The sequence below is a fragment of the Rattus rattus genome, chromosome 5 (assembly GCF_011064425.1).
Source record: "Rattus rattus isolate New Zealand chromosome 5, Rrattus_CSIRO_v1, whole genome shotgun sequence".
In the NCBI taxonomy this organism is placed as follows: Eukaryota; Metazoa; Chordata; class Mammalia; order Rodentia; family Muridae; genus Rattus; species Rattus rattus.
In genome coordinates this window covers 2890336-2916291 of record NC_046158.1, presented here as the reverse complement: position 1 = coordinate 2916291, position 25956 = coordinate 2890336, and the positions used below count along the sequence as shown (strand labels likewise).

The 25956-nt window shown below is 52.1% G+C and overlaps 1 protein-coding gene and 1 non-coding gene across 6 annotated transcripts in view; both read left to right on the top strand.

Annotated features, from left to right (window-relative positions):
- The first annotated feature begins 1984 nt into the window (after positions 1-1984).
- The window catches only part of Sh2d3c (SH2 domain containing 3C), a 30916-nt gene continuing 6944 nt past the window's right edge, over positions 1985-25956 (top strand). The window contains exons 1-5 of one of the 5 annotated variants that reach the window (XM_032902724.1): positions 1985-2441; positions 14517-14556; positions 22530-22658; positions 23608-24062; positions 24773-24897. In XM_032902724.1, the coding sequence (XP_032758615.1) occupies positions 2158-2441; positions 14517-14556; positions 22530-22658; positions 23608-24062; positions 24773-24897 (1033 nt within the window). In that variant the 5' untranslated portion in view covers positions 1985-2157. Of the gene's footprint in view, positions 2442-4397; positions 4493-14516; positions 14557-19191; positions 19392-19490; positions 19804-22529; positions 22659-23607; positions 24063-24772; positions 24898-25956 lie in introns of those variants that run through there. The other 4 variants (XM_032902726.1, XM_032902728.1, XM_032902727.1 and 1 more) reach the window with 4 other exon arrangements.
- On the top strand, positions 16872-16978 carry LOC116902468. Its single transcript, XR_004388086.1, has one exon. It is a non-coding gene; the product is annotated as a U6 spliceosomal RNA (small nuclear RNA).

The following is a 25956-nucleotide window of genomic DNA, read 5'->3' as shown; positions in this document are numbered from 1 at the left end:
CACCACACACACCCCCATATCTCATATACTTATACACACACCACATACATACATTCACACATCATACACAAACAGACATATACACACACCACACACCATACATATTCACACACACACACACACACACACACATACACACACATATCTAGGCTTTGGGGTAAGCTGTGGGAGCTCAGACCGTTCATTTTACATCTCCAAATATCAATTTCCTTATAAGGAAAGTGGGATGTTTGCATATTCTAAGAATTCACACTGTTTGACAAGTGGGAGGCATTTTGGGTCATCATTGTCATCTTTTTTTTTGATACCTCTTTTCGAGGATATTTTATACACCAGGCAGCACACAAAGCATTTATTTACAAGGTTTGTGTGTGTGTTCATGTTTCTTTTCATGTTCATGCATGTATGCATGTGTATGATCAGGTACAACATCAGGTATCTTCTTTGATCCCTTGCCATCTTACTTATAAAACAGATTTCTTTAAAATTTATATTTTTAAAAAATACATCGCTGGGGGTACTAGTATACACCTGTAATCCCAGAACTTGGGAGCCAGAGGCAGGCAGATCTCTGTGAGTTTGAGGCCAACTTGGTTTACACAGTGAGTTCTAGGACCGCTAGGGCTTTGTGGGGAGATCCTATCTCAAAAACAAGTTATGTCTGTCTGTTTGTCTTCATGTTTGTCTGCATTACACATGTGTATAGTCCCCGTGGATGCCAGAGGCCAGAAGAGGGCACTGTTTCCCTTGGAAGTGGAGTTGCAGATGGTTGTGAGTCACCATGTGGGTGCTGGAAAGTGAATCTGGGTCCTTGGAAGAGCGTTGTCCTCTAACTGCTAAGTCAGCTCTCGAGCCTCAGCCTTTAATTTTGTAAAGATTTACGTGTGTGCACGTGCACGTGTATGAACACACACACACACACACACACACACACACACTCATACTCACGGGGGGGGATGTTTGCAGAGGTCAGAAATGGGATATTGGATCCTTTGGAGCTGGGGGGATTCAACTAACGGAGGTGCTGAGATCTGAACCCCAGTCTTCTCAGGCAGCAGTGAGCCCTCTTAATCTGCTGAATCACATCTCCAACTCCTTCCTCTTTTTGTTATTTTGGGGGCGGGCAGGGACTTGGCCTCTGTATGTAATTCTTGCTGTGGGATTCACCATGTAGATCAGGCTGGCCTTGAACTCACAGAGATCCACCTGTGTCTGCTTCATGAGCGCTGGGACGAAAGGCATGTACCACTGTGCCCAACTTCTACATGGGTTCTAGGGATTCGAACTCACATCACATCACACACACCAAACACACTCACACTCACACCATACAACACACTCACACACACCATACACACCACACACACTCGTGTGGCTGGCATTTTTCAGAGTCACCTCCCTACCCCTTTATTTACCTAACTTTTCTTCAATCCTCTTGCTGCTTATAGGGTGGATCCTTGTGTTACTGATGTGGGCGAAGGAGCTCAGAGACGTCTAATGACTTGCCCAAGGTCACACAGCTAGAAGGTGGAAGAAGGGCTTGGGTTCAGGGCTGTGAGTTGCAAAGCTGCATGTCACTGCACTTCTGGGAGGGAAGGAATGAGTAGGGGGTGTGGAGGGATAGCTCAGCAGGTTCGAGCCTTTGCTCCTTTTGCACAAGGGTTCCCTCTCCGGCACCCACTTTGAATAGCAGCTCACAACTTGTAACTCCAGCTCCAGGGGATTCGATGCCCTCTTCTGGCTTCCAAGGGTACCCACACTCATGATGCATGTACCCTGCACACACACACACACACACACACACACACACACACACACACACACACACACACACACACAATTAAGAATTAAAAAAACAACTTAGAGAAAGAAAACAATGAGAAGCCAACCCTGGTGTCCTGAACCTTTGTACCCTCACTGTCACTCCATTCCTGCCAACTCGGTGATTAACTCTTTTCCTCTCCTCCTCCCTTGTCAGAGTTCTTCAAGTTCAAGGGCCTCGGGAGCCTTTCCAATCTCCCTCGGTCCTTTTCTCTGAGACGGTCTTCAGCCTCCCCTAGCATCCGGTCCTGTCCGGAGCCTGACACCTTCGAAGCCACACAGGATGACTTGGTGACACTCCCAAAGAGTCCTCCTGCCTATGCACGTTCCAGTGACATGTACAGCCACATGGGCACCATGCCCCGCCCTAACATCAAGAAGGCTCAGAAACAAAAGGTTGTCCAGAAGGCCCAGGAAGTCAGCCGAGAATCCCACCTGGTGTCTCGAGGGCTGCCGGAGCCACCAGACTTCGAGGCAGCCAAGGAGGCGGAGAAGGGAACTGAAACCCCACTGGAGGACACCACACCTTCAGCAGTAGAAGTGGACCCTATGAGGAAACTTGAGGACCTCACAGTAGACACAGCGGAGAAGCAAATCCCTGGGGATGCGTACCCAGAAAGGTAAGTGCCAACAGGGCATACACATCTGGGCTGAAAATAAAAGGTTAGGGTGTATGGAGTGGTACATCTTGTGGTCCCAGCCTGAAGGCAGCTGAGGCTGGGGGATTGCTATGAGTTTTAGGTCAGCCTGAGCTACAGAATGAAACCCCGTCTCAAAACAGGAAATAAAATAAAGGAAATAAAGTGAGAGAGCGAGCTAGGTATGTAGCTCAGTTGGTAGCGGGCTTGCTGAGTGCTTACACAGGAAGCCCTGGGTTTGATCTCTGTCTTAGTCAGGGTTTCTGTTGCTGCAGTGAAACACCATGACCAAAGAACAGTGTGAGGAGGAAAGGGTTTGTTTAGCTCACACTTGCACACTGTTGATCACTGAAAGGAAGTCAGGATGGGAATTCAAACAGGGCCGGAACACGGAGGCAGGAGCTGATGCAGAGGCCATGGAGGGTGCTGCTTACTAGTTTGTTTCTCATGCCTTGCTCAGCCAGTTTACAGAACCCAGGACCACCAAGGGCGGGCACCACCCAGAATGAGCTGGGCCCTCCCCCATCAATCATTAATTAAGGAAAGCCCCCACAGGCTTGCCTGCAGCCCCAATTTGTTTTGTTTGGTTTTGTTTTTTGGAGACAAGGTTTCTCTGGGTAGCCTTGGCAGTCCTGGAAGTCACTTACCCGGTAGACCAGGCTGTCCTGGAACTCACAGAGATCCTCCTGCCTCTGCCTCCTAGTTACTGGGATTAAAGGCATGTGCCACCACCATCTGACCTACAGCCAAATCTTCTGGAAGCGTTTGCTTAATAGAGGCTCTCTCCTCTCAGATGACTTTAGCTTGTGTAAAGCTGACATATCCAGCACAGTCTTTGTCACCACATAACTTGGTATGGTGGCACTCAGGAGCCTCAAGACAGAGGATTTGCAGTTCAGGGTGATTCTTGGCTTTATATGGTGTCCCCAGCCACCCTGGAAAACATGGAAGGAAAGATGGGAGAGATAAACAGCGTGGGAGAAGGAACACCCAAGAGCTTTCCACAAACTAGGCACTCTCTGGAAACATTTGTAACTAATTCTCAAAAGAAAACTAGCTAGAGATAAACTGTTTCTATAGCAGATGAGGAAACAGGTTAAGGAAGCTGGTTTCAACTGCCCCGGCCAGGTTCAACGTCCATCCTGCTAGTAACCAAGCTGTGTTGGAACTGAGACCCACCTGACTCAGAGACCAGTACACACTCCAGCAAGAACTCAGCGTCTTTGGTTCTGGAGGCCCACGTGGCTGATGCCTTGTCTAGAAAGCCACTTATCAAGGAATTTGCTTATTGGACCCCATAAGTTGAGTTCATGCATAGATATAAATACATTGCGGGCCTGCAAGATGGCTCAGTTGGTAAAGACATATGCTGCCAAGTGGTAGCGTAAGTTTGATCCCCAGTATCCACATGGTGAAGGAAGACGACTGGTATGTGGTGGCATGTGCACCTGCCTCCCCCAAAACACCATCTCCTGGCTTGGGAAATTCTATTTTCATAATTAATAAAATTAAAGCTTTTCCCACCATCTCTCGCTGTCTCCGGCTGCCTTTTCCAGCTACCCTTTCCAAAATTCGACTTCATTCTGCAATTAAGGATCTTACTACTGCAAGAGGGCCAGAACCCCGAGGTTCCTTTCCCCAGGTCTGAGATTTCCCCGGTAGCTTGGCTCCTCCCACTCAGAGACACTGATTGGTTCGCTGGAGCGCAGCAGGGAGTGGCAGGGGCTGTGTTCGGATGGGGGCGCGTCCTTCTCCAGCCCAGATAGTGACTGACAGGGAGGGGAGGAGGAGCTAGAGAGGAGCAAGTTCGCGGAGGGTTTGTTTTACTTTGGATCGTGCGGACCGGAGGCATGTCTAGGGCGTGGTCTTCAGGTCTGGCCCTGCCCCTAGGGTTCTACTCTGAGCTCTGTAGCTCCCAGCCCGAGTCTTAGCGGGAGTGTTGTTAGACCGAGCCGGTTCCTGGGCTTCAGGTTGTGAACACCAGGAGTCATGACTGCAGTGGGCCGAAGGTGCTCTGCGCTGGGGGCCCGAAGGTGAGTGACCAAACTGGCTCTAGGGAGGGCAAGCGGACATCAGGAGTGAACCAGTGGGGAGACGCTGGTCCCTGAAGCAGCTGACACACACTATTATGGGTTTAACATCTGGGATTTTTCTTTCTTTTTACTTACTGAGGCAGGGTCTCATGTAACACAGGCTGTGCTCAAACTGTGTGTGTGTGTGTGTGTGTGTGTGTGTGTGTGTGTGTGTGTGTGTGTGTGTGTGTGTGTAATAGGGTCTCTCTATTAGCCTTGTTGTCCTGGAACTCACTAGACTGTTCTTGAACCCAATCTGCCTGCCTCCCAGGTGTGGGGATTAAAGGTGAGCAAGGCCATCATGCCTAGCTGTGCTCAAACTCTTGATCATTCTGCATCCACCCGAAAGTTCAGGGATTACAGACCTGAGCCTCCACACCTGGCAACTTCTGGAATTTTCCTTCAGCTGTGACTGTTCCCTGCCTTGTCTCTGCACATACCCAGCATCTCTCTGCGAATCTTCTGACAGATCCTGGAGAGAGAACCCATTTTGTAAAGGTAGAAAAGTCTGCTTGTCTGTTTGACCCAGTTAGTGGAAGTCAAAGTAGGAATTTGACTCTACCTCCTAGGCTTATGCTATCATGCTCTAGAGCATCTTTCCCTTGGGCAGGGGCAGGGCCTCTGAGGAAAGGTCTTGAGTAGCCTTTCAAATGTCTAGTCTGACACTCAGCCCAAGCTGTTATGGCGGAGGCTTGCCCCAGCGATGCTGCCTGGACCCGACCAAGAGAAACAGTTGAGATTCTCTACCTCCCATCTCCTGGACTGTTTGGGAGTTCTGGGGTGGGTTCAGCAGGCCAGATCAAGCCCTGTTCTTCTCTAGGACCCAGTGTCTCCACCCCAGCCCCGACCTCCAGGGACTATTGGGGTTTTGTCACAGGAGTCCCTTGGAGTCAGGAGAGCAATGGAGCTGTCAGGCTAACTCTGTCCCATGCTGGGCCTCTGGGTCTCCAGGAGCCCACAGGGGTCTCAGATGCTGTCTGAGTAGCCATCCAGTTTAGGCAGAAGGCTAGCTGAGAGTGCCAGTGAGCAGGAAAGGACGCGCCTTCCTGAGTGTCCGAAGGGGCCATTCTAGTGGATGTCAGAGTAGCCCAGGGTGGGGAGATGGTGTCCCTCCCCCACCCTGGGAAGGCAGGGTGCACCTGGAGCAGGAGGAAGGAAGGGGAAGAGGTGAGGCTGCAGGGATTTCCTGGTGCCCTGTCTCTGCTGAGATCATGGGGGATGAGGCAGAAGGATACAGGAGGGGCCGGCCTTCAACTGGCCAAGTGGAGCACAGCAGCCTAGCCTGCGTCCTTTGCCCAAGAAACACAGCCCTCTGCCGGGGGTGGGGGTGGGGGTGGGAATGAGATAGCAGGGTCCAGAGAACTCCCCTCACCCCCAAGTCAGTGTGACAGAAGAGGAGGCCAGGCCTGGAGATGACTCCACATACCTCACCTACCCACACAGAAGTGTCAACCAGGGTCACTTACCGGCTGTCAGGCGCCCATCAGCCCTGAAAGTGAGTGACTCTGTTGCTCCAATTCCCCAGTGGTTAGGCCAAGGCTAAAGGGGAGGACTCTCCTGGGGTTATAGGGAGGGGAGCACTCTTCTGGGGGTATAGGGAGGACTCTTCTGGGATTATAGAGTAGACTGTCCTGGGGACATTGGACATTTGTGAGAACCTAAGTTTGCTCTCAGGCCTAAGTAACTCTTTGCTCAAATCTTAACTACCAGGCCATCCGTCCCTCTCTCAAAGAAAATCTCAAAGATTTTTTCTACCATTATTTCAAGTGGCTTTCCACAGTGCCCAGGTATTGGGGCTTCCTTCACAGAAGAGCACACTTAGGGTCATACCGTTTAAGCTGAGTTTGCACTTCATTCATTTTAATTTTTTTATACATTTTAAAACTTGTACTTATTATTACATTGGCGTAGGCCCTGTCAGAATGTGTGTCTGTGTGGAGGCCAGAGCCATCTTTATGGCTCTCTTCTGTGTGTGGGATACAAGGACCATACTCCAATCAATCAAAGCACAAGCTCTTCACTCTCTGGGCTAATTCACTAGCCTACCATTCATTTCATTACTCCCTGAGGCTATACCAGGCTTCATATTTGTCCTAGGCTCTGAGCAGAAAGCAGTGAGCACAGAAGGTTGAATCTAATAGAGACCTCATCCCAGAGGCAGAGGGGTCAGACGGCAAACCAGATTGATGAGTTACAGGAGCAACTAGAGAAGATCAAGCAGATTTACAATCAAGTGCGGAGACTGGTCTTGGGGGAGGGGGTTAGTGAGGCAACTTTAGGAAGGTTAGAAAGGAGCGGCACCTTCAATCCCAGCACCCCAGAGGCAGAGGCAGGCGGATCTCTAAATTTGAGTCCCAGGACAGCCAGGACAGAAACTTCCATCTCAAAAAAACTGAAACCAAACCAAGCCAGTTAGAAAGGGAAGATAATTGGGGATTTAGCTCAGTGGTAGAGCGCTTGCCTAGGAAGCGCAAGGCCCTGGGTTCAGTCCCCAGCTCCGAAAAAAAAAAAAAAGAAAAAAAAAAGAAAGAAGGAGCAAGTACATTTGCTATCTGGGGAAATTGAGCCAAAGTGTGAGAACAGCCCGTATGAAGTCTCAGGACTTCCCAGCTCAGGCTGGGAGCATCTTCAGCCGATTTGCTCATCAGCAGAGATCAGAAAGTCTGGAACAGAGGATGGGAGGAGAAAGCAGAGAGCAAATAGGTCCGGGCCCCACTCAGTCTTGTTCAGGAGAGTCTTTTTCCTTGCAGGTATGGTAAACCTTTTTGTTGTTATTTTTTGAGTCAGGCTTATATAGCCCAAGCTGGCCTTGGGTGATCATGATCATCTGACCTTCTTGTCTCTACCTCTCAAGTGTTGGGATTTTGGGTGTACACCACCATACCTGGTCTTATGGGGTGCCCTAGATGGAACCTAGGACACCCTGCACGCTAAGCAAGTGCTCTACCCACTGAGTGTCACCTGCCTGTGTCCAGCCTTTTGTCCTCAGCCTCACGTAGCCAGGAGATTGGGGCCATCTGCTGGGGATCTGAACTTAGCTCTGTCCTGCTCTGTAATACCTACCTTGAATGTTGAATGTCCTTTGCCATCCTTCCAGACAGCCCAAGAAGGCTACTTAGAAGGACAGTGAGTTTGGGGATAAATGACATCCTAAAAGAGAGGTAGGGCACCCTATATTGTCCCAGCCCCAGTGCCGGGCACTGCAAACAGGCCAGGACACCCCCCTCCCCTTCCTGATTTCCTTTTGGAATGTTGATTCTGGTTCAAGAATTTCCAAGTCTCCCCAGAGTCCCACGACCCTCTTGGCCCTGAAGAGTGACGTTAGCTGCCGGGCATCTGGTAGCTATTACCCGATTACCCGTGGAGGGGGGAGTCGCTGTGGGCCCAGCATGCACAGCCTCCCTGGGCTCAGGGCGGCTGGTCCATGTCTTCTGAAGGGGCCCAGCTGCTCCGGGCTCTCATTTCCTGTGGAGACTTTCTCACAGTCCGAGAGACCCCAAGATGCCTTGGGCTGTGGGAACCTATCTTAGGAAAGATGAGTTGTTCCCCACACTGACCTCCCACTCAAATGACATTGCTTTCAACCCTCAAGGGACCGTTTTTTCAGGTTGCTGGACCTGTGTGGAGGGGGGTGCCAAGCAGGCATGGGTCCTTCTGAGCCTCAATTTCTCCTGATGGTGAAGACTAGATAGGATGTCAGCCAGAAGGCCTGGACATGGACCAGTGACGTCCAATGCATGGCAGTTGCTCATGCTATAGAAGGGGAAACTGAGTCCTGTGGAATGAATGGGTCTCATTCAGGGTCACAACTTTCTGCTTCCTGTTTAGGTGCCTTTCAGAGTCCCCAAGGATCTTCCCCAAGTGCTTCCCACCCCATTTCCTGGTCCCAGTACTGTCTCTCTGCTGTCTGAGTGAAATGCTATTTATCTCCTGTTCTCCTCCCAAGCTTCCTTCTGTTTCCACTTGGGATTGGCTCCTCATTTCCAGGGACGTCACTCCATATGAGGGACACAACAGACACAGACCTCAGACCATGTCAGCGGTTCAGCGGTCCTCTGTTCTCTGTGCCTGGGCCAGGCGCCCCACTTCAGCTGGGCTCTCCCTGCTGTACAGTGTTAGCCCTCACAGTCAGCGGAGGCTCTGTCCTCCACACTCTCTAAGGGCCTCCCTGCAGCTCTTAGCTCTCTCAGGCAGACTCCCAGCCACCTTTACTAATGACTCCCCACACCAGGAGGACTCAGGGATGTGGCTGGCCCAGTGGTAGCCTGTACTATGGGGCAGGGCAGGGAATTAATCCCAGAGACTCCTGGCCGAGACTCTAGCTCCCGTGGCTATTGCTGTCCCAGAAGAGACCCTGCTTCTCCCCCCATCCCCTAGAATTCTCCGCTTAGGCCACTGAAGCTGCAGGCACCCAGCAGAAGGTACCCACTGCCACTCTACATGAGGGATGAGCAAAACTTAGAGAAAGATGGCCAGAGGGATTGTGAGTTCAAGGCCACCCTGAATTACAGAGAGGGAGACTCTGTCTCAAAATCTCAAGACAAGCCAACCACATATGATAGCAAACACCTGTTATAATCCCACCCAGTACTTAGAAAGTGGGAGCAGGAGGGTGAGGAGTTCAAGGCCAGCTTTGGGTACACAGCAAGTTTGAGACAAACCTAGGTTTCTATTTTGAAAACATAACAAAACAGAAACAGGGTCTGTGCAAAGAGAAGCTCTAATACTCCAGGAGAGCGGCATTGGGAGCTGGAGCCCACCCTGGCAAAGGGACCTGGCGCTCACCCTCACGTGAACATCATGGCCTTCCAGGCAGACATGATGTTCCCTCAGAAGATGAGGAAGCCAAGCCTCAGAGACAGGAAAGCAGGTGGCAGAACTGGGCATCTGTCTTCTCAGGCCCTATGACCAGACCCTGAGGCCCAAAGGAAGAAACTCGGAGACAGAGGGGGCAGCCATGCCCGGCAGAGGGGTGGGGCAGCCTCCTCCTCCACTTCTTCAGGATCCTTGTGGGAGTTCACTCTTCCTTCCCGTTCAGGCCAGAGGTTCCTGAAGGTGAGGTTCTGCTTCCAACACGCATTAGGAAAATAAAGGATAATGGGTGCTAATTACTACTCATTAATGCAATTAATTAAACAGATCTATGCAATGCATGGTGTCCGTTATCAGAGCAAATCAGTTAATACAGGCAATTACAGGGCCGGTTATTTAAGTAATGAATACCAACCACTGCCACATGGACCCGACTTAGCTCGGTCGCCATTGCTGCCTGTTAACTGATTTCACCACTAACATTACAGGGGAAGTGCCTTTTAAGTATTATATAGCATAAGAAATAATGAGTGAATTCTCGGAGCACTTTGATTTCTGGGTTTGATCATTGCAATGAAAGGGAGCGAGTTCTAAAGAGATCTCGAGAGCTGAAGGCTGGGCTGGAGCTCCCCCGGCCCGTGGCTGTCAGGCACACAGGACAGCTCAGCAGAGGGAATGTCAGGTGCAAAGGCCCAGGGGTCGCAGACCTTGAAGTTCTTTGGAAATAGTTTATGGAGGCCGGAAATGGAGGAAGGGTGAGGAGGGAGAGGAGGCGTGTCCAGAGGACCTGCGTGGCTCAGTGGTGGAGTGCTCCGTGTCATATACGAGGTGCTGCAGCTGGGACGATGGCTCAGCTGCTACAGTACTTCTTTCATCGGTGTGGGGACACGAGTCCCCACAGAACAGCCAGAGGCATAGCAGGAGAATCTGCAGTCTCTGTTCCTAATGGGAGGTGGGAGACAGACAGGAGAGTCCTTAGACGCTTGCTGGCCAGCGAGCACGGTGAGTGCAGTAGGACGCCAACACAGGGAGCCCACCCCAATCAAGGTTCCAGTCGAAGATTGACACCCAGCTTGGTGGGAGATTCTCTGATCTCCACATGAGTACAGTGGTATGCATGGGCCTGCATTCACACACATGCACATGCAGACACACATGGACACACAGACACACAGATACATACACATGAATACACAGACATACACAGAGACACACACACACACAGGAATACACAGACATATGAATTCACAGACACATACATACACACATACCATGCACGTATACAAACATATACAGAGACATACACATGAATACACACACACACACACGAGTACACAGACACACACAGATGAATACAGACACATGAATACACAGACACATACATATACACATACCATACACATACAAACATACAGAGACACACACATGAATACACAGACACACATGCACACAGATACACAGACAGACATACACATAGATACATGCTCACACACCCACACATGAATACACAGACATATGCACATACACACAGACAGACATACACACAGAGAGATACACACTCATACACACACACACACGCACACATGAATACCCAGACACACACACACTCAGACACACATACACACTAACACACAGACAAAAAATATACACACATATATACACTAACACATAGACAAAACACCCCCACACAGACACACAGACACTCACACACAAACACACAGACACTCACACACAGACATGCAGACACCCCCACACAGACACACAGACACCCCCACACGGATACTCACACACAAACACACAGACACAGACACACAGATACTCACACACAGACACACAGACATAGACACACAGACACATACAACACACCGGATGATTGTTAGATTCCCAACACTGTTGTAAGCCAATGTATGGAGGGAACAGAAAAAGCAAAGCGCAGTGGGGCATGGTGGCCCATGCCTGTAATCTCAGCACTTGGTAAGCAGAAGTGGATGGAACCCTGAGTTCGAGTTCAGCCTGGTCTACAGAGTGAATTCCAGGGAACCCAAGGCTACACAGAGAGACCCTGTCTCAAAAAACAAAACCAACCAAACAGAGCAGAGACCCTCAGGAGTTGGTGCTGGGGGTACTTACCATCTGGCCTTGGCTGGAGTGGCCCACGTAGTGGTGCACGTGGGCGTAGCCATAAGGAGCCACCCCCAGGAGTCTCTTAGGGACGTGGACTCCCAGGCTGATGAAGCTGGGTCCCTGCTGCCAGACGGTGGGGCACAGGGAAACTGTACGCCAGCTTTCATTTTAACAGGGCTACTAGCAGTTGGTGAGTGTGCCTCAGGGCCATGAAAGGAAGGGGGATGGCCTGTGGTATTCTCAGGCCAGTAATGTCCATAGCTTATCAGTGAACATAGTCCTGTTGTGTACTGGGGTGACAGGTCTGTGGCTGGCAAGGGAGGTGAAGGGGTTGGGAGTTCCTTGGCCTGTGGCTATGCCTTGGACAACCTCCCTGATTCTGACCACCTACGTAAGCTGGGCAGCACCCCATCTTTAGGGCTGTATTCCTGCCCCAAAACCTAAGAGGAAGTGGACAGGAAGCGGGAGAGCACAGAGTTGATCCCAGCGTGTCCCTGACAATTTGTTCCCAGCAATGGGAGGATTTCCGGGCATGAATGGCCGGATATGTTGGGATGGGACACCTCACCCGGGAAGAGGGGACAGAGCGGACAGGGGAGGGCCTCCTTCCTCCGCCTCACTTACAGTGTCTCTGGACAGGGAGCACCGAAAAGGCATTGGAAGCCTGTGCTTTTGCAGACTGCAGGGAAAGTTAATAAGGCTCCTGTGTTTGAGCATACATTTCGTTCCCATTTTGCAGATGGGAAATCTCGAGGCCATTGTCTGGGAACAAGTTGTTCAGCATAAAAGAAAGACTGCATGGTGGCTGCTGGCTGGCCGGCTTACTATTTATGTACTCTACGAAGCTGCAGTTCCAGTCTCCACCGCCTGGCACTGCTCTGGGACTGGGGTTCACTGGCGAATGACAGTCCACACCCTTACACGGGGCTCTGTTACTTTTCAGTTGAGAAATAAAAGTGAAATGATTGCTGGAGTTAGGGATCGGAGACGCTAGCAGGACAGAAGCAGGTGGAAGGCAGAGAGGAAGGCTGAAGGGCTGTTGTAGGTGTGGTGGCCACGGAAGGCTTCTCTGAGGAGGTGACTTTAAACTGAGCCCTGAAGAAAGTGGGGGGGAGGAAAAAGCCTTGTGAAAATCTGGGGACGGACAGTTCCGAGTGATTTCCCCCAAGTAAGTGCCAAGGCCCTGTGGCAGGAATAAGCTGGCAGGAATAAGCCAATGCAGCTGAGGCAGGAGGGACAGCATGGTTGAGGTAGGCATGGTAGCATGTGCAGTGGGCAGGAAGATGCCACCAGCACACAGAGTCATAGAGGTCAGGGAGCTGCGTCCTAGTTTTCTATCAAAGTAACAGCACCCCTTGATTCTCAAGGAGGAGAGAAGTTTGGTTTGGATGATAAGTTACTGCTACGGAGGGGAGCCTAGAATTTATTCTTTAGTAGATGGGACCTGAGGACATGGCTCAGCTGTAGAGTGCCTGCCTAGAGAGTGCAAGGCCTGGCTGGGCTCTCTGGAAAAGAGGGAAAGAATTTTAGACAGGCCTGCGGTTGTTATCGTTTCAGCCTCTCCTGAGGCTGAGGCAGGAGGATTGCTTGAGTATAAGAATTTGGGGGTTGGGGATTTAGCTCAGTGGTAGAGCGCTTGCCTAGGAAGCGCCAAGGCCCTGGGTTCGGTCCAGCTCGAAAAAAGAACCAAAAAAAAAAAAAAAAAAAAAAAAAAAAGAATTCAGACCGGACAGCAGCATAGTGAGCCTTGGTGGGTAGGGAGAGCTGCGGGAGATTGAGGCTACCAGCTGTACCTGAGTGACTGTCAGACTGAGGCTGACAGTATGGGGGACTGGACATGGGGAACCAGCAAGAAAGTCATAGGAGAGACGGTGGCCCGGCTGCAGAGACAGACCCTGTCTTCTATTCTGAAGGGAGGATTTCATCCTGGGCAGGGTATGGCCAGTTACCTGGATCAAGGCCTGCTGAGTGGGGTGTAGACTGCTGGTGGCTGGATAGAAAGTGAAACTGAGGGTTGGGGATTTGGCTCAGTGGTGGCGCTTGCCTAGGAAGCGCAAGGCCCGGGGTTTGGGCCCCGGCCCCAGAAAAAAAAAAAAAAAAAAGGAAAAAAAAAAAAAGTGAAACTGAGGCTTGGGCTGTCACAGCCGGAGGAGGGAGCTGCCACCAAGAAAGGGAGGACCCAAAGCTGCTTGTGGGCAGCAAACTGGAGAGCCTCTGACTCTGATGTGGAGGGACTGGAGGGGACAGGGGGATGCTAGGTGAGGAATGGGCTTGCATTAAATGAAGGCTTCAGTTCTTCAGGCCATGGCTGGGCTGGGTGTGGCAGTGTGCCTCTGTAATCCCAGCGTGCAGGCAGAGGCAGGAGGATCAGACGTTCAAAGCTACTTTCATCTATCTAGCACATTGGAGTGCAGCCTGGTCTACATGAGACCCTGTCTCAAAACAAATGCAAAAGTGCACACACACACACACACACACACACACACACTGGAGGGGGGCAGATGGCTGGGGGGGGGAAGAAGACTCTTTGTTCAGCATCCTGGAAAAGTTGCCACCTCTGGCCTCTCCAGGCTTCATCCCTACCACCTTGAAGGCAGAGAGAAGAGGTGTGCACTGGCTGTAACCAAGAGTAGCCAATCCGCTGGCATTGTAGACCAAGGAGAGAAGGGCCACAGGACAGGGGCTGAGCCTCAGTCTAGGCCCTCTAGTGTATAGACTCAGAGGTGGGGATTGTGTGAAGGAGGCAAGGAGAGGAAGCTGACACCAGGAAAACTCGAGTCAGGAGATGGGTGAACACTCATCCTGAGTGCTCCAGACAACTCCATTAGGCAGTGGCTATCTTTGTTCCTGATTTATGGAGCGGAAGCCCAGGATCAGAGAGGCGTAGGGTCTTATTCAGGGCTGCACAGCTGGGAGTGGCGGAGTAGCCATAGGTCCGCCAACCATAGCGATAAGAATCCTGGGCTCCAAGTCGCACCTCAGCAGGCAGGTGGACACGCAGAAGAGCTGAGAAGTGCTGAGAATGCTCACCTCTTTTCTCTTCCTCCAGGGCTGCTGCAGAACTGGAGGCTGCTGGGGACTATGTGAAGGTAGGAGAGACAGGCTGGGGTCGGCCATGGTATGATAGAGCACTCGGGGCCTGTTATGAAGCAGACTTCCTCCTGGGAGAAGATCGGAGGTGGAGGCAGCCCCTGGGGACAGCCATCATTCTGAGCATCTATTCCCGTGCCTCCTGACACTCTGCTAGCCCCAAATCACCAACTGGACAGGGTCCCAAGGGTGTCCTCATGCAGTGGCCACCGTAGTGAGATCCCAGTCAGTCTGGGCATCTGTCGAGGGCCGGGACTGGGAGGTCGAAGCAGGAGTGACTCAGATCTTTCGCAGAGACTCAGCACAACTCACAGACAAGAGCCGGGGGCTGGGGCTGGGATATGTCTCGGTGGGTGGAGTGCTTGCTTAGTATACAGAAGGCCTTGGGGGTCAGCCCCCAGCTCCACTTAAACTGAGCGTGGTCCTCTATGCCTGTAATCCCAGTGCTCAGGGGCAGAAGGATAAATTCAAGGTCATCCTCATTTACATGTGAGGTTTGAGGCCAGCGTACCTTGTTCTAGGATTGTTTAAGTTGTGTGTGTGAGTGCATGCTTACATGTGTGTCTTTGTGTGTCTGTGGAAGTCAGAGGTGGACCTCGTAGTTGCTCCTGTCTGTGGTGGGTCTCACTGATTAGGGTCCACCGGCAGGCCCACAAGCTCCCAGGATCTTTCTGTGTTCACCCCCAAAGCCGAGGTTTCAAAGTAACGCACGCCATCACACCTGGCATTTTATTTTATTTTATTTTATTTTTAAAGATTTATTTTATTTATATGAATACACTGTAGCTGTCTTCAGACACACCAGAAGAGGGATGGTTGTGAGCCACCATGTGGTTGCTGGGAATTGAACTCAGGACCTCTGGAAGAGCAGGTCGGTGCTCTTAACCACTGAGCCATCTCTCCAACCCATTTTATTTTATTTTTAATATGGCTGCTGGAGATTGAACTCCAGTCCTCAAGTTTGTGTGCCAAGCACTTACAGAGTGAGCCAGCCACACAATATAGGGGTTGTTGTTGTTGTTTGCTCAGCAACTTGGGTGGGTGAGGCAGGAGGATGGCAAATGCCAGGCCAACTTAGACTACAGTTAAGATCCTGTTTTAACAAGAAAACATTGGTTTTGAAGTAATAGCAATAACAACAAGGCTAAGAACATTTTAAAAGCCAATCTATCATCTGCAAACCATGCTGCTGTTTATTTGTCTGTCTGTCCATTTGTCTGTCTGTCTGTCTGTCTGCCTATCTATCTATCTATCCATCCATCCATCCATCCACTCACCCACCCACCCACCCATCCATCCACCCGTCCATCCATCCATCCATCCATCCATCATCCATCCATCTACTTGAGGTGCATGTTGGAGTCAGAGGGCAAGACAACCTGCGGTTCTCTTCTTCCCCCATGTAGGGTCTGGGGGTTGAGCTAGGTCTTCAGGCATGGCAGCAGGGGCCTTTGTTCACTCACCCATCTCCTGAAGCCTTTGTGGTTGTTCTTTAGAGAAGCCAAACTCACTATTTGGTTTCCCACTGCAGACTAGAAATGTATGAATTCATCATAGTTGCAAGAGCTCTTGTGGGACAGAGCTGGTACCAAGCTCCAAGCCTGAGGCTCAGACTCAAGACAGTGGCCTCGGCCTTCCCCAATCAGAAGCTCCACCTGAGCAAGCCAGCCCTAGGTGAGCAGCAAATACTGCAGAAGGCAAGAAGAGTGTCAGGCCTCCATGCAAAGGGCTCTCAGGTCAAGCAGGGAACCAGAGAATTACACAGTTTGGGCACATTTTGTAATCCAATAGAACTAGGACTTTTTATTTATTTACTTATTTGCTTGCTTGCTTATTTATTTATTTAGCCCAGGCTGGTCTGAAATTGACTATATAAAACTATTGGTCTGGCGGGGGGGAATTAGAGGAAGGATTGAAAGAGTTGAAGGAGCTTGCAGCCCCATAAAAACAACAATGCAAACCAACCAGAGCTTCCAGGGACTAAACCTCTACCCAAAGACTATACATGGACTGACCCGGGGCTCCAACTGCATAGGTAGCAGAGAATAGCCTTGTTGGGGCACCAGTGGAAGGGGAAGCCCTTGGTCCTGCCAAGGTTGGACCCCCCCAGTGCAGAGGAATATGGGGGGCAATAAGGGGGATGTATGGGGGAATACCCGTATGCAGGAGGGGGAGGGGAGGGGATGGGGGATTATGGACAGGAAACTGGGAAGGGGAATAACATTTGAAATGTAAGTAAAGAAATATATCTAATAAAAAATTTTAAAAATTGTATTAAGAAGACGGAATAAAAAGAAAAAGCAATTGGTCTCATGTGCTCGCTTCAGCAGCACATACACTAAAATTGGAACGATACAGAAAAGATTAGCATGGCCCCTGTGCAAGGATGACACGCAAGTTTGTAAAGCATTCCATATTAAAAAACAATTGGTCTCAAACACTGGCCTCTAACTCCTCAGTGCTGGGATCACACATGTGTGTTAACAGCATGCACACATGCACAGGGTGGTCTCAGTCTTACTGTGTAGCCAAAGATTATATTGAACTTTTTTTTTGCTTTATTTTCTTTCGTTTTTGTTTTCTGAGACAGGGTTTCTCTGTGTAGCCCTGGCTGTCCTGGAACTTTGCTCTGTAGACCAGGCTGGCCCTGAACTCTGAGATCCACCTGCTTCTGCCCCCCTGAGTGTTGGGATGAAAGGCATGGGTCACCACCTCCTCCTCCTTGAATTCCTTGTCTTTCTCCTTCACTTCCAGTGGGCTGGGATTTCAGCCGTTCATCACCCTGCTTGGTTTACGTGGTGCTGGGCACCCTACCCAAGGCTTCCTGCTGGCAAGGCTAACATTCTACTCACAAAGCCACGTCCCCTGCTCTAGGTTTTGGTCTCAAGTCTGGGAGTGACTCGAATGGCTTGCTTCTCTGAGACTTAGCATTTGCTCATGTGAAACAGGGGACTTTGGGGGCCCAAGGAGACTGTGCCATGAGGGAATGCTTGAGTCTGGACCAGGGCAGGCTGGCCCGGCCCCAGATTTTGGAGACATTGAGTCGCTGAGCTGCCATAGCACAGGAGGGGTTAATGTGAACGCTGACCCAGGGGTGGGACACGAACCCCACAGATCTGCTGTCTGACGAGGCAGCATGAACCTTCTGAGGAGTCAAGGCTCCCTCAATTGTTATGGAGTTAAGATACAGATTTCAGGGCTGTGGATGTAGCTGGGGAAACAACTGTTTCCAAACTCCACTCCTGCCCTGAAGTGTTCCTTTCTGAAGAGCGCCCAGAACTCCAAAATCCCCCAAACAATGACAGGGATCCTGGACTCTCAGGATTTCAAAATACCAAGGACAGAAAGTTTCAATCATGGTTTTCAGAGCTTCCAGTGTAGCTACAGAAAATAATCATCTGGGGTCCAGAGATGTGGACTCACCTGCTTGAGGTCACACAGGCTGGGGGAAGAGTCTGGAGACCAGATCTATGTAGATGATGATGGTGGTGGTGGTGATGATGATGGTGGTGATGATGATGGTGGTGGTGATGATGGTGGTGGTGATGATGATGGTGGTGGTGATGATGATGGTGGTGGTGGTGATGATGATGGTGGTGGTGATGGTGGTGGTGATGATGAGTGGTGGTGATGATGATGATGGTGGTGATGATGGTGGTGGTGATGATGATGGTGGTGATGATGATGATGATGGTGGTGATGATGATGATGACAATGATGATGATATGATTAGTCTCATGTCTCCCAGACTGGCCTTGAGTTTACCATGTAGCCAAAGATGATCTTGAACTTGTAACATTCCTGGTTTCACCTTCTGGGTGTTGAGATTACAGATGTGAGCCACCATGTCTTGTTTAAGTGCTGGGGCGTGTACATGCTGGACAAGCAAACCTTCTACCAGCTAAAGGGGTCCAGATTTTGATTCCTTCTGGGCTGGCATTGGATTTAGTGCATAACCCTCAGGGCAAGCAGTCTAAGAGGCCCAAGTCCAGGTTTTGTGATACCCAGTTAGGACACAGTAGGGGGTCTTTACTGGATAATTATCCGCACCAGGAAACTTTTGTTGTTGTTGGGCTTGGTGACACGCACAAAGTTCGACACAGGTCTTCACCGTGTATTCCAGTCATCTCCAAACAAGCCGGTCGGGGTTTAAAGAGAAGGGCCCAGGGTGGGAAGCCCCACAAGTTAGAGAGGCAGGTGAGCGGCGCTTGGCGCTTTAACAGCCTTCGGAGTGTGGCACAGTCAGAGTCAGCCAGCCAGTCTAACCCTGCTATTCTCAATTAGAGATGAGAAACCCAAAGCCACAAAGGATTGGGTTAGACATGGGGATTTGTGTAGCTTTAGATCGAATTGAATTCAGAGTCCCTGCCGGCTCCGGGTCTGGAGAGGTGCGAGAGTAGGGAAAAGCAGGAGGCTCTCCGCACCAGCCCCGGGGTCCCTACTCCACCCCATTGCCCTGGGTGGCATCCCTCTTGGCAGGTCCTGAGGAACCCGCACAGGGGAATGGGGTGGTAGTGGAGGGAGGAACAATGGTCCCCTCCCCTCCCTCTCCTCCCTCCCCTCCCTCCCCAGCTGGCTGGAGGGTGGGGTCTCCCCGCCCCGCCTCCCTGCTCCTCCCCCGACCAGGCGATGAGGTAATCGCGCCGCTGAGAGGCACGCGCAGCCGGTGCCCAGCCCGGTCGGTCCCCGCGCCCCTGCCCCTTCGGCCGTCACCCCCGGTACGCTCGGGGGACCCGGGTCTCTCGGCCGCACCATGACCGAGCGTTGTAGCCTGTGGAGTGCGCTGTCCGCCGCCGCCTGCTGCTTCTACCGTGGCTCGCTGGTACAGGTGCAGGTGAGGGGGCGGTGAGGGTACCCGGGTCACTGCGCCCCGCCGCTGAGATGGGGACCGCAGTCCAAGAGCATGCCCGCAGGGTCGTGCAGTCCGGACCGCCAGTGAAGGGAGGGGGCGGGGTCGCCCTAGCTTACCTCGGGGTACCCAGGGCGCTCCACGGGGCGCGGGTGCAGGGTGACATTCCTTGGACTCTGGACTGACTGCAGGAGACGTGGGAGCGAGTTGGAGCTGGGACTAGGACTGGGAGGTGGAGTCCCTCCTGTCAGTTCTGGGGTCCTTGCTGCTGACCCCGGGCCACCTGGCTCCCTATTGTACCAGGACCTCAGGGCTGGGAGCTAGAGGCTGAGTGAGGGGCAGAATGCTGCAGGGCACGCTGCGGACACCACGGTGTCGCCACCTTCTTGCCATCTGGGTGGGCTCAGGGTACTGGGGTGAAGGTCTCTCAGTCCAGCTGGCGCAGCAGCGGAGGAGCGCGCAGCGGCGGTGCGAGGGTTAAACGGAAAGGGGTGGAGGGGAGGACCCGGACCCCGCCTCTCTGCGGAGCATCCTCTGGGGTAGCTGTGTCTGGGGTTGGGATACCTAAGGGAGCCAGGGGAGTGGTGGAAAGCCAGCTGGTGGCAAGAGATTGAGACCCTGACAGTGGTTCTCCGCACTCTTTCCCCTCGAGCATCCTGGGAGATGCGGGGCGCCTCACCTCTGAGCTCCCCCAACCTCACACACACACTTGCTCCGAGCCCGCCTGAATGACGGCCCCGCCGGCGGCGGAGCGCAGCATCCCCGCACGGGCCAATCAGGCGTGCGCAGGCCGGGAGGCGGTGAGATCATCTCTGACCAATCGCAGTGCTCTGAGCGCAGGGATGCTGCATTCGCACCTACTCCCCCCCCACCCTCCCGCAACTCTTGGGAGCCAAGGACCCTGAGGCCCAGGGTGAGGAAGAGGTCACGGGGGTCCTAGGGCTTCTTACCCCAAATGAGTGAGAGGACCATTGGTCCTTTTAACCCTAGCTCTGATGCTCTGACCTAAGCTCTGCTTAGGGCTGCAAATGCGGTGTCAGTTTCCAGCATCCTTTACAGATGCAGCTACTCAGACCCAGCCAGGAGAAGTGACTGGTCCAAGGTCACATACACTGTATCCTGTCTTGGGGCCACGTTCTTTAGTATACAGTCTGTCCTTACTTTGCTCCAGAATTGGGAGGAGGGGAGTTTCAGTGTGTGTGTGTGTGTGTGTGTGTGTGTGTGTGTGTGTGTGTGTGTGTGTGTGTGTGTAAGGCTGGGTACAGGTTCCATTTCCACGTGCCTCTCACCTTTCTTTCCCAGAATCCTGTGTGATTCGAAGGGAGAAGCCTGGGCTGGTGTTTACACTGCAGAGGAAAATGGGACTGGCTGACGACCCTAAGAAACGAGGGGGTCTGAAAAGGCACAAATCTTGGCTTTGCCAAGACCACTCTGCCCTACCATGGCATTGATTTTTGCTGTGTTATGGGCAGAGGCCTTGCAGCATCCAATCTCAGTCCCTGCCTTACCCTTGTGCAGTCAGACCACGCCGCCTGTGTCTGTCTCCAGAACCCTGAAGGCTTCTCAGAGCCCACACTGTCACAGGCCTTACACTCGTTCCTGGTTGCTAGGCCAGTGCCTTGGCTGCTGTGCCATTGACTGAAGGCCTTAGCGGACTCCACACTGCAGTGCTCTGAGGTTTCTGGGTGATGTCCCAGCTCTCCAGGCAGTGTCACAGCCCTGTCCCACTTGCTACACTGTCCATAGACCCGAATCTGTCCATAGGACCCCACCTTGGCCTTAGCTCTGACCTTCTCATCCGTCCTCCACCTCCTGTCTTTCCCCGGTTTCTGACCAGGCAGGGGGACACTGCATCTCTGAAGATGTAGATACCTGGAATTGAGTGTGGGGGTCTGCATGGGCTCTCCTAGGGCAGTAGCCTATCCTGATTCCCTTGGGCTCCAACCCCAAGCTTAAAACCCAAGGTGAAACTGGCCCATGTTGAACGAATGAAGTTGGAAAGTCTATGGAAAGTCTGGCTGTCCTGGGAGCTGGAATCACGCCGGTTGGAAAACAGTGGCAATGAGGGTAGAACCCGTGTGGAGTGTGAGTCTTAGATATGGGAAAGTCTTGAGGAGTGGCTTGCCAGACTCGGGGAGTACCCAGGAGAGACTGTTTTCTTATCTTACCTGTCTATACACTTCTGACCAGGGTGTCTTGGAGCGGCCATCTTTAGGGAGATGTGTAGCTGTGAGGCGAGGCAGATCCTGGAGTCCCACACAGAAAAGAGTTACGTCACAGACTGCTCACCTGAGGCGGGCTTGCCTCTATGATGGGGGTGTGCCTGGCAATGGGACCCTCCTCTGACAATAGGATATCTGGGATTGGTAATCTCTAAACCCAGGACTGCCCGCCATGGGGAGCTGGGAAGGCAGATCCCTGGGCATTAACTTCAGTGAGTGACTTTCAACATCACTGTAGGGCTCCAGTTTCCAGTCTGGCAGGATCACTTGGTGTGTGTGTGTGTGTGTGTGTGTGTGTGTGTGTGTGTGTGTGTGTGTGTGTGCACTGAAGGTGCCTGTGAGTCCACATCCCTGCTTATGGCCGCCTTCAGGCCCTTCTGCAATTCATATTCCCAAATGTAGACTCATCTTTTCAGCTAGTTGGCTCAGGCGTTGGGTGCCTCTCAGACTGACCTGTAAATGGCCTTTCTTTAAGATAGCCCTACTATCTCTAGAGGGTTTTTTTTTTTTTTTATCATCAAGGTATCCTCCTGGAAGTCTCTAGACCCTCAGCGTTCACAGACATAATCCCTTGGCCAAGAGCAGGGACTCTGTGCCGCTGTCCAGCACCCTGGTGCTGATGTAGCCGCTCTGCCTGGCCCCTTTGGCTATCTCTAGCCTGCGGCTTCCTGGAGAACAGGCTTCAGCGCATCCCCTCCTTGCCTAGGTATATTCTGGCAGAATAAGCTGAGGTATTACTCTAGCTGACATGGGGGACCCACAAGTGAGGGACCTCCAGCAGGGTCAATGTTTTAGCGTTGTTGACAAGCCTGGGATTAAAGATGACACGGGGCAGGATGAGTTGGGAGGAAGAGAGACAGGGCTGTGGAACCCAGATGCCAACCTCGCTGTCCCCATGCAGTTCTCCAAGGAGAAGTACATTCTCGACTCCTCGCCCGAGAAGCTGCACAAGGAGCTGGAGGAAGAGCTGAAGCTCAGCAGTACAGACCTCCGCAGCCATGCCTGGTATCATGGACGTATCCCTCGTGAGGTGAGCAGGCCCCAGGCAGGGATCTCAGCCCCGGACCCTTCCACCCACGCCTTGGCCAATCCCACCCTGGGCTCCAGTCACCAGACAGTCTCTGTCCTGATCGTCGGCAAGGATGAGGCTTAGCTTTACCATTGACTGTGTGACCTTGAGAGAGTCACCTTGCCTCTCCAGACTCCAGCATCCTCATCTGTAGAATGGAGAGATAGCCCCTCAAGAGGCAGTCGTGTTCCAGGTAGTGAGACCCCGTCTCAAAGGGTGGGGCTGTTGCGAAGGTGAAATGAGCAAAGGCAGGCAGAGTGGGTTGTCTGTTGGTGGATGCAAGCAAGGGGCAGACTTGGACTGATGGGTCACCTGACCCTTTTCCCCCTACACAGGGGATCCAGGATGTAGAGAAGATAAGGTGGCAGCTTCCTTGGAGCATGCTGGCCCCAAAGGGCACAGAGTAGCAATCGTTTCACAAAGGTGTAAGAATGGGGTGCTGCACAGAAATGCAGGTAGTCACCAGGAAGGGCACTGGGTAGAGCCCTAAGGAGATGTGTTCTAGGCAGAGAGGGCATCTCAAAGGAGCAGACACCCAGAGCTGTGCAGGGGCCTGGATGGGTGCAGGAGAGAAGGCCTGGAACTCACTTTGCCTTGTTGGAACCCTGAGAGGAGCTGGATCTGAGACCTAAGTCTCTGATCACAGAGATTTCAGCATTTCCAGTCACTGTGTCTCTGTCTCCATTCCCAAGTGCCACCTTCTGCCATTCCTGGGGCCCTGTGTCCCTGACTCACGGCCTCAGCTGAGGTGTCACCCCAGACTCTGGTCCTAAGCATCAGATGTCTGATGGCTATGAACTGGATCCTCCATGCTCTAGATGGTGTCTTGGTGTCCCAGATTCCAAGTCACCATATCCCCTGCCCCTCTCTTCTTTAGCGGCCACACCTAATTTCTCTGTACCTTCTGTAGGTCTCCGAGACCCTGGTGCAGCGGAACGGCGACTTCCTCATCCGCGACTCTCTCACCAGTCTGGGGGACTATGTGCTCACGTGCCGCTGGCACAATCAGACCTTGCACTTCAAGATCAACAAGGTGGTGGTGAAGGCTGGCGAGAGCTACACCCACATCCGGTACCTCTTCGAGCAGGAGAGCTTCGACCACGTGCCTGCCCTTGTGCGCTATCACGTGGGCAGCCGTAAGGCCGTGTCCGAACAGAGTGGGGCCATCATCTACTGCCCCGTCAACCGCACCTTCCCACTGCGCTACCTCGAGGCCAGCTACGGCCTGAGCCAGGGCAGCAGCAAGGCTGCCAGCCCAGCCAGCCCCTCAGGCTCCAAGGGCAGCCACATGAAAAGACGCAGCGTTACCATGACTGATGGGCTCACCTCTGACAAGGTCACCCGCGGAGATGGCTGCCCCAACAGGTCAGCCAGGTCCCCACTGCTCTGGCTTGTTAATGGGATGTCCGACTGGCATGGAGGGGAGTCCCAGCTTCCCTGAGTTATGTGAGGCTCGGTGCAGAAGGGAGAGGTTGAACTTCAGTGTGGAATACAGGTTTGCACTGGATGAGGGCAGTAGTGAGAAGGACTGTTGATACAGTTGTTGGCCCGTGGTCTGATTTACAGAGACCATAAGATAAGCTGAGTTCTGGCCTGTGTGTCTCTTCCGGTCATTTTCCAAGGCACAGGAGAGACATAGAGGTGCCCAAGCAACTTCAGCTCAACCAGGTATCCCCAAGTTGTGTCTCTGTGTGTTCCGAGCCTGGAAGAGGAGAATTCTGGGTAGAGATGGAGAGGGAGAGAGGGTTAATTGAGGGAGGGAGGTGACCGTAAGATAAGCAAGTGGAAGCGGATAGGGTTGTGCCCACTGAGGGTCAGGGTCTGCTGGGTGTGTGTGTGGGAGTCAGAATCTTCGGTGGATCAGCCAAGGCCAAGGCCAGCTGGGGAAGAGGACTGGGGGAGTCACTTAGCCCAGCTCCACCTTCTCCAGCTTTTGCATTCGTAATTTGAGAGATTGAACTTGACCATCATACCTTTTCAGCATCTGGAGTTTAGGGGGTGGGGAGTGGGGGTTCATACAGTGAGCCAAGTCCCCTGATCTCTGACCTCTGGGCTCATGGAATCCCTGCCCACAGCACCTCACTACCCCATCCTCGAGACTCCATCCGAAACTGTGCCCTCAGCATGGACCAGATCCCAGATCTACACTCTCCGCTGTCTCCTATCTCCGAGAGTCCCAGCTCCCCTGCCTATAGCACCGGTAAGCTAGCAGGGGACAATCTGTAATGTCTTTGTGGGGAACCCTTACCTGTCTGTCTTGCCTCTGTGCTGGGAGCAGTGTCCTCAGAAATGTACTAGGAAAGCCTGTGATGGAGTCGCTGGTGTTGGCACACAAGCAGCGTCAAGTTGATAGCGTTCCCACAGGTGCCAGGCAGCGGACACAAAATGGGTTCTCAGTGCGAATGGCAGGATAAGTCTGCTGGGGGTGCAGCATGTCATGGGGTCAGGCCCCGAGGCTGTGATGTGCACCGTGCTTGGCCCCAGCAGACAAAGTTCCCACTACAGCTGCCTCACCAAGGTCCCTGGTAACAAGTGCATCCCTAGGTCCTGGTTTGAGCTTAGACCAGGCTAGCTCAGGCTAGTGTGCTTTGCTGCTCTTTTTATTTTATTTTTTTTAAGATTGATTTATTTATTTTATATATGAGTACACTGTTGCTGTCTCCAGACACACCAGAAGAGGGCATCGGATCCCATTACAGATGGTTGTGAGCCACCATGTGGGTGCTGGGATTTGAACTCAGGACCTCTGGAAGAGCAGTCAGTGCTCTTATCTTAACTGCTGAGCCATCTCTCCAGCCCATCTTTTTTTTTAATTACCTTTTAGAGCAGTTTAAGGTTTATAACAAAATTGAAATCACAGCGCTCTGTGCTTATAAATACAAATAAAGTAAAAATATGTCCCCAGTTTATTTCTCAAAACAAAGCGAAACAAACCCCAACTGTTAAGCAACATTTCTTGCCCCACAAGGCAGTAGGAGCATTGAGAGAGGTGGTCTCCTGGAAGTCTGGGCCTGCGGGGAGCATTCCGTGCCTCTAGAGTGTCACTGTGTGTCCTCAGGAGTCCTCCCTGAGGACCAGCCTTGCTGTCACACGCACTTGCTTTCAAACCAGCATGTCCACGTGAAGACTTTTGTTTACCTATTGTGTTTTTGAGACAGAGATTCACTATGTAGCTCTGGCTGACCCAGAACTTGTTATGTAGATCAGGCTAGCCTCGAATCTACAGAGACCTGGCATCCCAGCCTCCTGAGCGCTAGGG